The sequence below is a fragment of the Meleagris gallopavo genome, chromosome 12, assembly GCF_905368555.1.
Source record: "Meleagris gallopavo chromosome 12, MGAL_WU_HG_1.1, whole genome shotgun sequence".
Lineage (NCBI taxonomy): Eukaryota > Metazoa > Chordata > Aves > Galliformes > Phasianidae > Meleagris > Meleagris gallopavo.
In genome coordinates, this window is record NC_139415.1 from 16,461,038 (window position 1) to 16,478,727 (window position 17,690).

The following is a 17,690-nucleotide window of genomic DNA, read 5'->3' on the forward strand; positions in this document are numbered from 1 at the left end:
GGAAATAGAATTTCCAGCGGGAACTTTGTTTCTTTCCCCAAAGCGTGATCTGACTTAGTGGGATGTTACATTGTTAGTGTTTTCTAAGAATGTACCAGTGAGCCTGAGGAAAATTCCTTGAGAAAGGATTTTACTAACCAGAATAAAGCTGTGTGCTAATTGGCAAATACGGCCTTTGGAAACTGTGTATTTTGTTCTTTTATTGTAGGGTGAGGAAAAACCCTTTGATAGTCCATGGTGTGGAGCTCGTGAAAGTGCTTTTTAAGGTGATGATGCCCAAATCATTAGGATAGTTTTAAAGAAATGGGAATGAGAAGGTAGAATTTAATGTCACGTGAAGAAAATAGTCGAGATGTGTGTTTCTACAGGTAGCTTGGTATGGCTGATCTGCTTCCAGAGAGTAAATGTTCAGAATAGAATGCTGCATGTTTTCTGCACTTCAGTAGGCCAAGCAAGCTTCTAACAGTGTACCAGTGTGAACAACGTTTGGGCACTGAGTTTAGTGGCAATGTGAACCCATCTAATTGTGATTAATTGGTAGCAGCAGAACTCTTAGCTGTCCCTGATCCAGGACACTGCTGCTCTTCCTTGGAGCTGGTGCTGATGGTTCCTGAAATCTGTTTAGTCACCCAGCTCAGGAAAATCCTCCTTAAAAAAAAATGTGTGCTCTTGGGGTAATAAAACTTGTTTGGAAAGCAGTCGTCCGAATCCCAGCTCATTTGTCATGCAGTTCAGAACTTTGTAGCTCTGTTCACAGGAAGATGTGGTTATTCAGCTTTGTTTTAGGCAGGACGTACTGCTGTTTGAAAAGAAGTGGCAGAAAAGTCCACGTTGAGAGACAGACAGTGTTTGATATTCAAGAGTTGCAGTTCTACAGTGAAATTGCTTTTTTATAGAGTGCTCTGAGATCTTTTCTAATAAGTCTTGCAAAGTTGATTCAAAAAGCTGTGTAACTTACAAATAAGAAGGTCATAACAGAGTTAATGTTTTAGTTACTGAATTTAAGGACCATATCCACTCTTAGGAGATGATTTAAATGCTCTAATAAGAAACACATTGATATTTCCGTGTGTGGTGTTTCTTTCAGCTGCACAGAACAAGTGCTTTATCACACATAAAGAGTATCAATAAAGAATTGTGCATGGCTTCCTGTTTTTTGTGTTGTCCCACTTGAAAAAAACATTCCTTTGGCTGAGGCTTGGTTTATTGTTCTGTAACAATACTTGTGTATCACTTGCTGGCTGAGGACCTTGGAGCTGTTAGGCTGGTCTGACTGACTATAAGGCTGTGCTGGATCTAGAATGACTAAAACAGAGGATGGAAAACACATGTATTTCCTAATATTGCTGCACAGCAAGAAGTGAGAGATCAGTGGCAACTTGCAGTCTTGTTTTCAAGGGTTAGACCGTGCTGTTGTTCTCCATGCAGCCCTTCAGACTTGTAATTAATGATCTTGGTGAAGCTGTTCTTTGGCTCCTGGTTTTCTCTGGCCATTTCCCCTTGGAGCTGTGGGTGGGGGAGGAGGATATTTCGATGTCTGCAGGCAGTACAGAAGAATGCGATGCTCTGTGTTATCCGCTCTGCTAAGCTGTAACAGTCAGAAGCTGGTGATGGGCCTCATCTTCGTAGTCATACGTGTGTGAATGTGTTCTGGTTGTGTCCTTGTTGAGCATGCAGAGTATTAGAATTATGAATGGATGGGCTGCTCAGCCTTGAGTTGGTTGTGCAGTCTGTGCCTATCAGATCGTGCTTTGAGGTAGAACAACCAGATCTACAAAAATACCCAGCACTGGCTTCTCTAGGACTACAAAAGGATGTTGATTTTGCCAGCATTGCTCTCCTATTTAGTAACTCCCAGGCAAGGCTCAGCAATGTAAAACGGATGTGTACAGATGAAGGTCTTTGGGATGTGGTGAAGGTCTTCGGGAGGTACCATGAAGGCTGTCTGACCTCATGGCTTCCATTACTTCACATGCACTGCAGTACATGAGCTGATGCGGCTGTCAGATGTAACCTGTAACCATGATGGGGAAAATGGAAATTCCAAGAAAACAAAGAGAAGCAGAGGGAAATAAAAGGAAAATAAATGGAAGGATTATAATTCTGACACAGTTTTTCCTAACCTGTTCTGCCAGAAAGCTTCAAGACCTTGTAGAGTTCTGCACAGATGTAATTTGTTTCCACTGAACCCTTGAAAGAAGCTTTGTAAGTAGGTCAGATACAATTTCCTTGCTTTAAAGTTGTATCTCTTCCGCTATTTATGAAACTGTAAGCAATCTTGAGAATAAATGAACTGATCTGAGTTGCTGAAAATATGCAGCCATGAAGGTAGATTTCTGCATGTGGTTCTGATGTCTTTCATTATTTAATGGGGTGTTTCCACATGTGTGGAAAAAGAATCAATCCAGAGGATGGATTGAGGAAAGAGTCAATCCAGAAAATGTGAATAAATGTTACTTTTATGTAATAACAGAGGCTTGTACTTAGACAGCTACCAGCCTCATTTTTTCTTGCTGTTACTGTGAGCTGAAGTTGTTTTCTGCTTGAAGCTTATCTTGAGGCACGTGGGCTTTTTTTCCTTCTTTTTTTCCCCCTTACTCTTACCGTTTGGTTTAGTAGATATGTGACATTCTCTCCAAAAAAAAGTATGAAATGCCCATGAAAGTAGATGGAAAGCAGTTTTTTGTTGTTTGTAATTTGGTTCAGTCACCAAGGAAGTATAACTTTACCTTTCACACAGTGTTTTAACATTAATTTCATGTTTACATTTGGAAATAAATGTGCATTGATCCTTCTAACTTTCCTTTACTTGGGCAAAAATGTGTTGATGATCTGAATGAAGAGGCTTTGTGACTTCAGGTGTGTTTGCAATAGAGGCACGACTTGGCAAAGTAAGAACTGCTAGGTATAGTTTTGATGCAGTTGCGTAGCAAGGACAGACCGGTGTCAGTTCTGCTGCTAACCAGGAGCGAAAATAAAACCGCAACAGTATGCGTTTATGGGAAATGATTGCAAATGTTTATAGATCTCTTACCCTGTATAAGGTGCACACTGCTGGTCCTTGTGTTTCAGGAAGAGCAGAGAGAAATGGGAGAGGGTGGGAAGGAGTACAGCATTGCTGGCCAGAAACAGCTTTGTGTAAGGAGAGATTGATGGGGGTGGTATTGTTTAGTTTTGAGCCAAGGTACCTGAAGGAAGATACAAGGCATGGAAATCAGGACTGACATGATGGATGAAGACAACAGTTGGCTGCCTTGTATCATTCAGAGTCTGTGGGTATCAACTCTCAGGTACTGGCTGTGTTGATGGCTGCTTTTACAGAGCAGACACAGGAGTCTGCTAATTCTGTATGTACTCAGACAGCAATTTCAGTCATGTATGGTGTCTTAAAAAATAAAGCCTTGCAAAATTTTAAATAGCTGCTCAGAGAGACCCTTTTATTAGCTTTGTTCGGGGAATGCAACAGGACTTTTGCAGAACTAAATTTAATGTCATCAGACATGGGGTGAATCTTTTTTAAGAGAAAGAGGCAGCTGACGCTAGTCTGCGTGTTTTATGAATTCAAGCTTAATAGTCTGGTGGATATTCTTGGTGTGTTTTCAATGAGAAAGTAGAAATTTGTGTGCCAGCTGTTGTTTTTCATGTCAGATACTTGCTCTGCACTCGGCTGTGTGGACATTTCCTGCTCTGGCCTTGACTCACTTTCCATACTCGTTTAGAAACTCCTTGGAAGAATTTTTTCTTTCTGTGAAAAAATACAAGGGGATGCAACACTGCGTGCATGTCAAGTGTTGTGAAGTGTAAGTAACATGGAGCTCGTTTCCTTTTGACCAATGGACATCACCTAGTATTCATTTGGTCTTCAATTCCATTGAACAGCATTTCTAAGAACTGCTGGACGTTTTATGTTTTACCAAAACAATCCCTTGTTGCTATCAGGTAAATGTGAGATGACATCCCTTCCTTTCATGATGTTCCTCCGCCTCTTATTTTATTTTTTTCCTTTTCTGTTTTTTAACCCCGAGCTGCATCAGAGTGGCATGGCTGTTTCCTCGGTGTAGATGGAATGTGTTGTGAAGTGCAGCCTGTGACTAATCGCCTCTTGCTGTCTCTGCCTATTAGCTGTCTGATGGTGATGTGGTTGCACCACTTTCTATACATGGCCTCGAGGATCTGGCATTGTGACACCCGTATTAAAATATGCAACACTTGATTTCTGGAGATGTTTTGGGTTGGAAAATTGGAGAGGTTATGAACTGATGTTGTGGCTGTTTTTACCCTTTTGTTTTAATGATTGCTAGGTGGTAATTGAGTGAGGTGTGCCTAATTAATCTCAGAGTGTGCGTTTTAGTGTACAGTCGATGTTCTAGGGACTATTCATTTTCAGTTTTTCTCCCATTTTGTTGAGTTGATGTTAATTTGAGCGCTGTGGGTATACGGCTTAGAAGGTTGATTTTTTTTTTTTTGTGTTTTTTTTTTTTTGCTTTGTTGCTGTGATAATTTTTAAAGTGAAAATACACTTGAAGTTTGTTAAAAGTAAGTGCTGAGCACGTTGATTTGATGAATTATTACCACGTGAAAATACCATGAGGGCACTTCATGCACCAGTCCTGGACTGGTGATTGATTTAGTAGCAAATGTGAAACTTGCAGGCTGTAGTGGAGAGTGTAACTGTGTGAGCTTCACAATTATCTGTGGCATCTTGGTAGCTGTAGAGTAGTTCTGTTGAGAGAACATTTTCTGTCTGGGATTTCTGTCATATTTAAGTACAGGCATTCCCAGTTCTGTTGTATCTCACACCCCCAACCTCAACCCCAAATGCTGTGCTATGAAACAGAATGTCATTTAGTTTAGGAAAATAGGAAGTATAAAACTGATGAGGAAGCATCATTAATTTTTTTCACCTTTTTTTTTTTTTTTAGGGGTTTATAAGAAGATATAGGAACTGTTTCTCAAGCTGAAGACAAAGTAAAAGAAAACTGTATCATGTGTTAAAATACCGAAGGGTGAAATTTCTTGGATTAGCATATTTCTGGATTGCAAAGGAAAGGAAAGAAGAGACTGAAAATGGGGAGAAAGAAAATACAGATCACAAGAATAATGGACGAACGGAACAGACAGGTGAGAGACGAGAAATCTGTGTGAACTGTGAACGTGGCCATCAGTAATCCTAAAAATGAATGGAGACTGAAGTTCGTTTGTTGTCTTCATTCACCCTTTAGAGCTGCTCAGTGTCTTCCTGTGTCTACAGATACGTTACCAGAAAACAGAGAAGAAATATCTCTTAAGTTTTTTAATCACATTTTTAGGGGATATTATTGTTATAAGTTCCAGCAGTGGCTCCTTTAAATGAAATTCACTGTGTAGCTGCTATTCCCATACAGAAGAAGTATTTATGATGCAGCTTTGCATCAGAATGACTTCTGATCTTTAGGAATAGTTGTCGTGAGTCTGACTAAAGATCCAGCTAATCCAATATCTTTTATCCAGCGATTGGTCTGAAACAAATAACCAGTGTTGTGTAGGATAGAGATGCACATGTTACACTGCTCTGTAATCCTCTTCCAGGTTCTAACTATTCTTAGCTCAGTGATTTCCTGAGCTGGATGTGGTTTCCGTATATTTAGTAACCATTAATGGATTTCCACCCCCCTGTCCCAGTGGAGTTGTTCAGTCATCCTTTGAGCCCTTATAAAGTTGCAGCATTTACAACATTTTTTGGCTCAGACTCTCTGTAGGTTTGTTGTATGCTGTTTCAAGAAAGCCCTTTTCATTTATATTTAGTTATGCTTCTGCTTGTTCTTTAGCTCTTCTATGAAAGAGGCACAAGTCAGTCCCTGTCTGGTCTGTCTCTACCTTGCTTGTTATTCTGTGGAACTCTGTCATACTTTCTTATTTTCTCTTTAAATATCTGTTTTCAGGCTTAAGCATCTTAGCTTACTTAGTTGCCTTTACAGAGAATTTACTCCACACCTGTGGTTGTACTCACTGCTTGTCTCTAAACATTCTTGAGTGCTGTGTTCTTTTTTGATCACAAAGGGGCCCAGAATTGCACTCAGTGTTCAAGATGCATGGAAAATATGGATATATAGCAATGTTTTTTTTTTTTCTATTCCCTTCCTACTTTGGGCTTTTCTTTTTAACTTCTGTTGAGCACCAGCTTGATGTTATTTGTCTTTTCAGAAAGATAATGATTGATGTTGGGGTTGTGATAGAATTCCATAAGACTGTCTTGCTGCTGATGTGCCTGCTCAAAGCCCATTGTTTTGTATGCAAAATCAGGATTGTTTTTCTCCCTGTATCACTTTAAAGCAGTGTAAACTCCGAGAAGGCTATATATAGCAGAAAAGTATTATTGGAGTTTGGGAGAAAGCCAAGTATTGTGTTTGAACAGCTTTAATCACACAGTGACTGTGTGTTTGATGTAGATAAATGTCTTAAATACACATAGTAAAAGCAGAGGAATTGTAATTTCTTTCAGATCTTGCTCTGGAACTTCAGACAAGTTGAGGAGGTAGAAATTGGTTATTCTCACCTTCCTACCCTCCTTAAACTTGCTTGGAGTTATAAACTTGCTGTTTTTTGTCATCTTTGAAGTTAGAAATACCCTTTTATATATATCCATATCATTGTTCAGATCGTTACTTTTTTTTTTTTTTTTTTTTTTTTTTTTTTGCACGAAGAGGAAGGGAAATAGTGCTTTTGTTTGAAATTTTAGTTGCTCTGCATGGACTGAAGCAAAATATGGGGATTCAACTTTAACTTCCCTTATGGATATTTTTTGGCAAGCACATTTTTTGGCTTCGCAGTGATTAGGAAGAGCTTTTAGGCCCTAACTTAACATTGGAGTTAGGTTTGCCCGTTTCCTTTTCCTGTGGAAAAAGATTTTAAAGATATAAAATAGCTTTTGTCAGTGGAGCCACGTTTTGTAGAGATGTTGATGGTGTTGTCCAATCCCACGGGTGATCAGTGTTTTTTGGCAGCAATTATATGCTGCTTTGACATACTAGGATGCCCTGATGCACAGGATATCTATTAGATATGAATTTACTTTGAAGAATTTTTTTCATTGAGCTAGATAAGGAGTGCAGTTAGGGCTTATTTTGCTAACCACATAGCATAGTTCATTTGTATTCTGTGAATTTTTTGGTGGTATGAGTAGCTGATTAGTAGGTCACTGAGGAATATGTGAGTGATGTCCTGTCTTTCTGCTTAGTGTTTGTTTTGTTTGGAAATACAAATAGAAATGTGATAGAACTGTGCTTGTAGTGGGTCTGTATAACTTGTGGGAATAAGAACTTTTGTTTTATCAGAAGCATCTTATTTCTAATGAGATTGTATGTGAGCTCAAAACATTTTTATATAGACCATTACTCTGGGGAATTACAATTGTCTTGAGACTGTCATTGTGTTATTAATTAAGCAGTCTTATCTGCTTGAATGAGCTGTCAGGCATTTATGTTCATTAAGACGAAGAGAATAAAGTACAGTAAATTAGATATCAAAGGAGCTCAATCTTGCTGCCTTTACTCTCTTCCTCCTCTGCCCTTCTTTGCATGGTGGTATTAGAGTAGTATTGAGGAGGCTGTTGGCCTGCATTGAAGATGCATTCATTTTTGTTTTTTGTGTGGTCTTAAAAAGCTGCTGTTTTGTAATATATGCGGATAGCAAGATCTCCACCAACATTTGGGAGAAATACAACCCATTAAAACTTACTTCTGTACTTGGTCAGCTTGAAATGATGGATGAAAACAGAGTATGAGCAGCAGACACACTAAGATGAACCCTATTGGACTTCTGGCTTCTTGTCTCACTAATGCATTGTAATTGTCAGCAATAAGTAGATCAGGAAGATCTGCTTGCTGTAGTTGGACCTTGGGTGGGTTGAGCACTAACATAACATTGTTTCAGAGGGGGTGTTGTGTCTGGGGCTTCTATCCAAACACCTTTAAAAATGTTACAAGTATTTGAATACAGATTGTTCAGGCCTTGCATGGGGCTCAGTGTGTGGTTAGAGGTCTTTAAAATGTTTCTTAGAGGCATGGAATAGGAGTGTAGGTGAAACTGCGGTTGTAATTTATCTGACTGCATCTATGGAAAAAAAAATGGTCTGCTGTTCTTCCTTCCGTACAGCCATGGAGGTGTTTAAAAGAACTTATTTGCTCTTACTGTCTTGAGCTGTTCAGATGTTGGGTGAATTTGACTAGTAGTGGATGAGCTGAAGTAACAGAGGTTGCTTTGCCATAATTTGCATTGGTTTTAAGAAGTAGAAAGAACTGGATCATTGTCTGACGTTAACTTTGAGATTCTGAACTAGCTTCTTCAGAATGAGGTCAAGACTAGATCAACAGAATCCCTGGGAGGTTTTTTTCCCCCTGATTTTAATGCTTCAGCAATGCAGCTCTTAAGGTAATGACTCGCCCTTCCCCCAAACCAAGAAGTCCTAAGTTTTGTTACACTCTTCACTCTTTGTACTGTACATGCCAGGTACGTGTTCTGGGCTTAGTTAATTGGCATCCATTTTCTTTCATACAATAAGAACATTTCATGTGGGATTTTTTTTTTTTTTTTGGTAAATACGCGCCATGGAAGTAAAAGCAGAAACAACCAACCCTTCTGTGTTGAAGAGCAATATTTTCGTAGAACGGTACTTGTGTTAGAAGGAAACTGAAAATAAGGCATATTTTAAAGTAATAATTTAATACCTATTTAATTTCAGTCAGATGCAAGGCACAGGAAACTTTAACTGAGAATTGGTTTTGCTGTACATTGAAATAACAGAGAAGACTTCTTAATATAAAAAATAAAATCTATGGTCTTAAACGTGTATAAACAAATGATTCTTTTGTCTTTGTTGCTGTGCACCCGTAGTAGTTCACAGTACTGCCTTGGCAACAATCGTAGCAATTTCTCATGTTAACATGGCTTATTTTTAGCTCAGCCTCATCCTTGCACTGGGAATGTCTTTGTCCTGGAAACAGTATGCTCTGCGTGCATTTTCTCTGTGCATGTAATGTGTCTGCCTTTTAGATGGTTAAAAGAATACACAAAATCCAAATCACACACTTTCAAACGTGAAAATTCCCTATCTCCCTGGAGAATTGTGCTTATTTTAGAAACAGGGAAATTTAAAGCTGATAGGCAGTTTGGTCAGTATTATGCAATAGTGCTGGATGAGAACAGCAAGTGGATACCATGGAGCACTGACAGCACAGTTACTGGAGAATGAGCAGCAGATGGAAGGAAAGCAGTACGAAGTTCTGCTTGCATGCAGACATCAGTTGTGGCTATTGAACACAATGCACTCACGCTCCATATCCACTAATACAAATAGAATTAATCTGTGTTTCTGTTAGTGCTTACATTACGTACATAGTGTATTCCTACGGTGCTCATGTTAACAATTTGCATTTAAAGCTGTGGGCATTGTGTGCTGACAGACATTTGGGTGTGCCTGGATGGTGTTTAAGAGCTGGAAAAGAATCACAAATCCGCAGTGCCTTTGCCTGCATGGCAAGTGGACAATTCTGAATACTGTTTTAATAATAGTTACTGTTAGCAAGGTGTATGTCTATGTTGTTAATGATGTCTGCATCTGTTTATCAGAGTTCTTATGTGGTGAGAATGATGCTATGCATTTTCTGTTACAGGTGGTAATGAAGTAATGTGTGTAAGATATTCATCTCTAGAAAAAAATGCCTTCAGGTGTGAGCACAGAATTTTCCCATCTCCCAAATATGTCCTATAAGCTACAGAAACCCATAGTACTGGTTTCTTTGTTTCTTTAATTCCTGTCTTGCGAATAGGTCACTCATGCCACAGAGACATATGCTTTGAGGGGGCGTGAGTAGATGGAGGTGTTCCATCAAACTGAAACACTTGAAAGCTCTGAAAGTGCTATCTTTATTAAAAAGATCTCAGAACATTAACTTGGTAGTATATTAAGTGCCTTTTGGAGGTACTTAAATGGGCAGCACTGTCCTTTAAAGAAAATTGTTCTTAGCATTAGACCTGTACTTGATTTGACTTCATGTCAAATACACTGATAATCCTACATCCTTAACCAACTGAAATCCTGTGAAAGGGCATGCTTTTAAGTCCTTTTTTCCATAGCCGGTGGCGATTTTTGTAAGGATTTGTCTCTGCCTTTTTCCATTTGGCCAATACTCTTTTGTGATGGTCTATAATAGATTTACTTTCCCACAAGCAACAGTTTTAAGAGGACAGAATGGTTGTTTCATGATGTTCCCAGTTGGCAGAAAACAGCTTAGAAATGTAAGTGAAGCTGATAACATGGTATGATAGTAGCCAAGTAAGAATATTTCTTAGCTCCCTTTCTTACCATACTCTACAGTAACTGTGTTACTTCCATTGATGCTGCAGTTTTGCTCATTTGTTAGAACTAAGGTTGTGAGTAGCTGTAAAGCAGGATAACTCTAAACATCATAGAAGAAAGGACTTTAATACCTGGAAAGCTGGTGTTGGTTGTGCAGAAGGAAACATGGTTAGGAGATTACTACAGACTTTAACTCTTCTTGGTGTACACTGGAAGAAGGGCTGGGTGGGAAACACTCTTTAGCTTAGTTAAATGTAGAGTACTGACCCTGAAAGTGACACCCAAATATGATAGGCAGTTCTTAAGCTTCTACACATGTTCAGTTACGCTGCTTGTTACCAGAAATGAATAGCTTAGGCTCAGCTGGTATATTTCTTGAATGCTTGATTGTAGTCCTTCATAGCATTGCTATTTGGAAAAAAATAATAGATATCTATTTTTTTTTCTCTAGGTCACCTTTACGAAGAGGAAGTTTGGATTAATGAAGAAGGCGTATGAGTTGAGTGTACTCTGTGACTGTGAAATAGCACTCATCATTTTTAACAGCTCTAACAAACTCTTTCAGTATGCCAGCACTGATATGGACAAAGTTCTACTTAAATACACAGAATACAACGAGCCCCATGAAAGCAGAACCAACTCAGATATCGTTGAGGTAACAATCTGAATAGTTGAGCTGTGTTCTTATCTCATTAACACTTTGAATATGGAGCAATATATGGTATTTTAAGATATTTTAACTAAATGTATTTTATTAACTTTATCATAAAACATCAACTGCTGTTTTCAGTCTGTTTTTTTTTTGTGAGGGGAAAAGTCATTTTTACATTCGTGTTGTCAACCCATCTGCCCTCCACCCCCTACCTGTTATTTTGGTAGCTTGTTTGATTTAAATCACATTTGATAATGGAAATAGAAGCATGAAAGATTTTTTTTGGTGTGTTTTTCGGGAAAAAGAGCAGAGAGCTGGGGGGAAGGGGTGGCTGATTCTAAGGCTTCATGGGGGGGAAAAAAAAACAAAGAATCGAGTGGAGAGTATATCTAGAGAGTGGAGCTCAGCTTAAACACAATTACAACTTGCCCCTCCTCTTTTCATTTACCGGTCCAGCGTTGCACACAAATCAGCCAAGGACTTTGCTGCTTCTTGTCGAGCCAAAAGAAAGAAGTTAAACTGTGGAGGAAATTGACTTCATTAATTTTGTTGTCCAGTTTCTTTGTATGTCACTTAAAATGTAGTAAAATGCACACAGTTTTTGCCATCATAAAATAGCATAAGTATACCATAGTTTCTATTTTTATTGTGCTTATACTTTCAATATAGACTCAGGTTTTTTTCAGTATGTAGTTTCTAAACTAGGTACTGTTGAAATCAGGGATTCTTTTTGTATTTTGAGCCTGAGGTTCAGAGGAGTCATGTCTGCAATAGTCCTATAAATGAACCAAAACAGGTGTCTGACATTTGAATTCCAGAGCTGTCTTCCAAACAAATGCCTTGCCTGTAAGGAATGGTTTGGGAATAATGGGTTAGCCCTGTATAGCTGAAGAACTGTATAGTCAGGGGATTACAAGTACAGGGAGGATACCATCTGATCTTTTAAAAAAAAGTTTTCAAACAAAAATCAGTTTGAGAAAAATTAGAAATGAACAAATGCCTTATTTCTTTTTGAGAAGATTATTTGCTAATTCGTTATCTGCCTTTTGTGATCAGGAAGATACCTGCCCAACATCTGTCCTCAGCTTTGAGTACAATTGAGAGGGATAACAAGCTGTGAAGAGTTGCAGGAATGTTACTTCATTGTTGGATTGATATAAGTAAGGGTTAACCAACCAGAGAAGAGGAAGATAAAAACTTGATTCTTTCAAGATGAGCCTGTGACAGACATAGATTTGCCACAGAGGTGCAGGCAGACTGATGTTTGTTCTGCAGGCCTCGCTGTGTTGTGGCTCATGGGAACAATTCTTCACATCTTCAGTGAGAACCTCTTTGAAAATCATTTCTGTGCCAGGCTACTTGTGTACATGTGTATTTTTTTCCAAACTGATGTCAAATGTTTGACCCCTGGCAGCTGCATAGAGAAGTGCAATCAGTACTCAAGTGCGTATATATTGTTTCTATTCTGGGGGAATATGCAAGGACTCATCTGCAGATTCCTTATAACATTGCTTCTGTAGGTTTATTGTATTATTCTATGATATTTGAGATATTACTGTGGTTGAAGAACAAGAGTATGAATTAGAAATGCCTTTCTCCAAAATGCATCTGTTCACTCTCTGATCTTGTCCTAGAAAAGAAAGAATAGAAATAAAATCGAAGTTCTTCAGTCTGAGAGAGGATTCAAGTCATAGCTCCACATTCTTAGAAATGTTCTGGAAGATAACACAAAGGGGCTTCTTTTTATTGTGCCTGCTCAGAAATATATTTATAGCCCATATATATCACAGAAGAACTTAATAAATCAATTTAGAATAAATAGTTATAGCTGATGTATGTCTGGTTAACATTTAGTAGTTCCTTTATGTCCTTGAATATGACAGGTAGTGTTTGTTGTGTTCTAGCCTCACTGCAAAACTAGTCTCGACCCACTGGGCATGACAGGAGTTTGGTTGCTGTGGTAGAGAAGGAAGTTAATTTGATGCAGGCCAGTTACTTATTTTCAGCACTGTGTAGATGGCAGTATTGTGAGTGATTAAATGAAATCGATGAGACATCTTCCCCTTGTAGTTGCCTCCTGTTCAGTGTTGGCATAGGAATTGCTTTGATATGCCCAGAGCTTGGTATCTTCTTGCTGCTGGAACGTTTGTGTGAAAACATAGTAGGAGGGAGAGCACTGATGTCTTAAATGAACACTAGATATTTTTTTTTTAATGTGTTCCCTGCACCCTTATGTCTTTCATTATGCGTGGTACTGTAGATACAAATGCTCTGTTGTTGTCGTATACCAGTTCTGTTGGTCCTTCCATGGTTTTTGCCATGACTTTTTTTCTTTGATAGCTTGATGTGGGTGTGAGGAATATATATATATATTTTTTTTTTTCAGCCACCATGGCAGAATCATAGACATTTGAATAACTGGAATTGGAAGTCTGTGTTTGATTATAAGTTGGGTTTTCTAACTATCAGCAGTTTACCTGAGGATGGTGCTTTCATTGCCATTTGATGATTCTAAAATAAGGGAAATAATGTTGTAACAGATACCCTTCAAAGTTGATTAATGTCTAGTTTGTAGGACATATTTGATTTAAAGGAAACAAGGCAATGAACAAGCAGTTAAACTCCATCCTAATTAGTAGGAGATGTTAATGATTATTGGTCTTGATGCTTGTGGGTCTCTTCCTACTCAAGATACTCTGTGATTACTGATTGCTTAGAGCACGTGTGTCCAACTTTTTGAAATATGCAATGATTTGATTTAAAAAAAAAAACAACATAAGTATTAAAAGCAATCTGTCCTAAGCTACATCAGATAATTACTGTAAATATACACTTTCTTGTGAAAAGACTGCAGTATTGGAACAGTCGTGGGCTTGGTGTAACTTAGAGCAAGCTCTGAATGTTTAATTAAATATCTTAGCATGGGAAATGTTCACTCAAATAGAAAGTAATATCTGTCATGACGTGGTGTGATAGTGGTCATGTCATATTTTCAATAGAAGCAAAGCAGAATGCAGGTTCAGTGTACCTGCTGCTACTTAGAGTAGTGTAAATATGCCACTTCAATCTTGCAGAAGCTGTATTCAGTGCATTGTCTTGCATTATAATACCAAACTGGAATTCCTGTTTCTCTTCCTCTTCACAAACTGCTAATGATGAGCTATTGTAGGAGCAATCCATGTTCTCTAGTCATAGACATGCTTAGTGTCAGGGATTTGATTGTCAGATCATAGTCTGAGTATGTGCGTAGAGCTCATCTGCACTTGTAGAGCCTGCAGCATAAAGAAGCAGATGTATCTCCACAGCCAGATGGAGCATATGCCAAGAGACACGTGTGGAGAGCATAAACAGAAAAGCTGGTGTTGAAATGCTGTGTTTATAAACCTAAAGCATTTTTTTTTATTTTTAATCCAGTTTTCTCCACCTACCCAGCATTGCTTCTTTTCCAGGCTTTCAATGAGCAATGTGTTTTTTGAACTGTTCTTGTTGCCTCATGTAGAGTAGCAGTTTAACCTTGAACACTTGTATTTTGGTAGCACCTTTTATTTAGTTTATAGTTTCTTTTAAAATTTGGGTGAACTTGGTGTTAAACTGAAGATTTGAGAATTATGTGTAAATATACATGGATGCACATATGCAGATGCAAAATTAGGTGAAAAAGACCTTCAATTAATTGATCTTATTTCCTTTCTTGGTGGTTTTCACACTTTGCTGTATACCTGATGTGTAGATATCTAGACATGTATTTGGCACGTAATTTGTGCTTCTGTGTTTTGCAATTAAAAGCTAAAAATGAAGATGGTGGAAATTGAATGAGTTCTTTCAGAATTGTTTTCCTTTGAAGTGTTTCATAAGAGAAGTTACATGGTAAATTTTAAAAAGGAAGAGAAGGAAATGCTCTCTAGCTAGCTTCTATGGCAAATGGAAACTGATGGCTAACGTAGGTTAAATTTCAAAATTTACAGCCTTATAAAAGGAAGATAGTGCTGAGAAGTGATACCTTGAATGTTGAATTACACACGTTGTTGATTGTAGGAAGACTGACAGTGCTTGACTAGTTTATATCACTTCCCATTCCTTCATATCTGATAGATGGAGAGCTACCAGAAGTGGGCTAAAGTAAGTTTACCTGAAGTAAACAAAACAAAACAAAAATCCAAGGTATAGGGTGAGGAGGATGAGAAGCTGTGAATAAACACCAGTACTCTGAATATTACTGTCATGTGTTGCTGTTGTTTGGACCACTTGTTTTGGTCTCCACATAACTTTGACCACACTGTAGCAGCAACTGGTACACGTTTAAAAGAATTAAGAAGCTTCAAAATGGTTTCGGTTGAGTGAGGAAATGGCTCGATAATCTGTTCAGGATGCTGAGGAAATGTAGGCATTATTGGACCTGATTTGCTAAACAATTATGTAAATGTAATTATACTGCATAAATAACATTTTGAATTCTTTGAGGCGGCACACAAATGCCTCTGAGACATCTTAAATCTCAAGGAGGATTTCTGTATAGTGAAGGACTGAATTACTTTTAGCTTTCCTTAAAAAGAGAAAAAATGCATAAAAGCTGAAGTGCTTTGGAAGACAAATGACTGTGAAACTTGTGTATATAAAAGTCTTTGTATGGTGACTTGGGTCTATTTCTTGCTAGTGGAAGCATCCACTGTGAACCTGACTTGTAAGCAGGGTACACTTTGGGGTTTCATTTTCCAGGGGTTCAGGAAGAAGCACATCCTTTGAAACATTTTCAATACTGTCAGCGTACCAAATGCTGTGAGTGCAGGGACAGAAGATAGCTGTGTTTTTTGTGCTGAGCAGGACAGTTGCTGCCTACCAGCGGGTGTTATTCTCTTGCTTTCATTGCAACCTCCCATATTTGGGAAATGAAGTTCAGCACTTAATCCCAAAAGTCTTTTTTTATTTTACTTGCTTGTTCTCAGGATTTGTCTATCTTGCATCTGTTAGACTTGTTCTGCTTTAAAAGTAAAATATTCTGTTCATTCTTTGTTAGCTCTGCACAAATTGCTTTGGGCATCCTGGTGAACACTGACATAACTTAAAAAAAAAAAAAAAAAAGACAGACTGTTAGTGACTTTAGGAAAGCTGACAGTGCTACAAAAAAGTTTTTGTTCCCAGTTAATGTCATTTTGTTTCTGGCAATTCTTTATGTATTAGACATGAAGGAAGTGGGTTAGGCTTAACTTCTTACAAAAGTTTTGGCTCGCCATCAAATAACCTAAAACTCTGCTTTCCTTGTGTCTAAACCAATGATTAAGCTTAGTTCTACAGGGTTAAAAGAAGTGCACTTTGTTTCAGTCTTAATACAAAGCTAGTGTGTTTTAGCATAAATAATATGTAACTAACGTGCACTGCTTACTGGATTTCCCTTTTTAAGGTCAGTGATTGAAATCATAGGAGGTATTTTAATATCAACTATGAATTGTATTCTTCCTGATTTTATTTGGTTAGTATTTACAGCGTAGCTTGATTGAAAATCTGAAGAGCAGCTGTGTTGAAGTGGCATCTGGAAAAATTCTAAGGTGTTTTGGATGTTTGCAGATAACTTGAGAATATTCAGGGAAGTTCCAATCACGAGAGCTCTTTTTTGGTGTTGCTATTGATGGTGTTGTTTCCCAGCTGCTTTTGTAGTGTGTTAGAAGAACATTTTTGTTTCTGTAACACACACAGGGCAGGCACACAATGCCCAGTTCACACAACGCTGCACTAGAAATGCATATCAAAGATCAGCTGTTGGTTTTGGTCTTCTGGTGACACTGTGTTAAGTGGGATTGGAATTCACCTCCAATAAAGTCAGCAACTTCTTACTCCTCATTAATACTGGAGTTCAAGCAGGCAATCGTACAAAGATATAATTATCTTCCTCGTATTAACAAGTTCTTCAAGCTTTGCTGGTCTGATTTATTCTGCAGCCTGTGTGCTGATGCAGATTTGGAATTTTACACTGACAGTTAGAAGAGCATATTTTTACTTCACGATTTTCCAACTGGGGACCATGGCATCTGTTAATCGAGAGTGAATTTGGGCAAGCTGTACTTGCAAAGTACAGATCCCAGAACATTGCATTTTCTGGAACTACAATAAGGTTAAAAACTAATCTTTCTGAAGATACTCTTGATTTCAGTGGAGAGTTAAAGTATGCCCGGGTTTTGACTTTCAAGCTCATGAGTGTAGTGGTTTGATAATGTCTTCTGCCTCTGAATTAACCACCTTGCAGAAGGGGCAGCAGAAATGCCAATGTCTTGATCACTGGTGTTCAACAAGCAGTCTTGTAGCACTCAGAAGGAGGAGCGTGTCCGCTATAGGACACTTCGCTACCAGTTTCCTTTTGGAGTTCAGTTTCTAATAAGTTGTGTTTTAGTAACTATCATGTTTGGACCTTAGACTGATGTTGCTTCTGCAGTAGAGGGCTGAGAGAGATGCTGACATCCAAGAAAAATTGGTCTAGGTCTTCCGTCTTTCATGTAACCTCCCTGTTGCATACCCCAGCATATAGGTGTGGTGAAGAAATTGTAGTCATATGATGGAGATTGTGGCTTGCTATGTCACAAAGCCATGTGTTTTGCTAATAGCAGTGTGACCCATCTGAGCTGTAATGTTCTCAGCTCATCTGAACAGGAGACTTGCTATTGAGTCTTTCAGCTGGTGTGTTCTGCTCATAACTTTCCTGTATCAGCTGTG

At 38.4% G+C, this 17,690-nt stretch overlaps 1 protein-coding gene across 9 annotated transcripts in view; it reads left to right on the plus strand.

Annotated features, from left to right (window-relative positions):
- The window catches only part of MEF2A (myocyte enhancer factor 2A), a 76,980-nt gene that overhangs the window by 22,562 nt on the left and 36,728 nt on the right, over positions 1 to 17,690 (plus strand). For all 9 annotated transcript variants that reach the window (XM_085234383.1, XM_085234384.1, XM_085234386.1 and 6 more), the window contains 2 exons: positions 4,923 to 5,121; positions 10,788 to 10,991. In XM_085234383.1, the coding sequence (XP_085090509.1) occupies positions 5,068 to 5,121; positions 10,788 to 10,991 (258 nt within the window). In that variant the 5' untranslated portion in view covers positions 4,923 to 5,067. Of the gene's footprint in view, positions 1 to 4,922; positions 5,122 to 10,787; positions 10,992 to 17,690 lie in introns of those variants that run through there.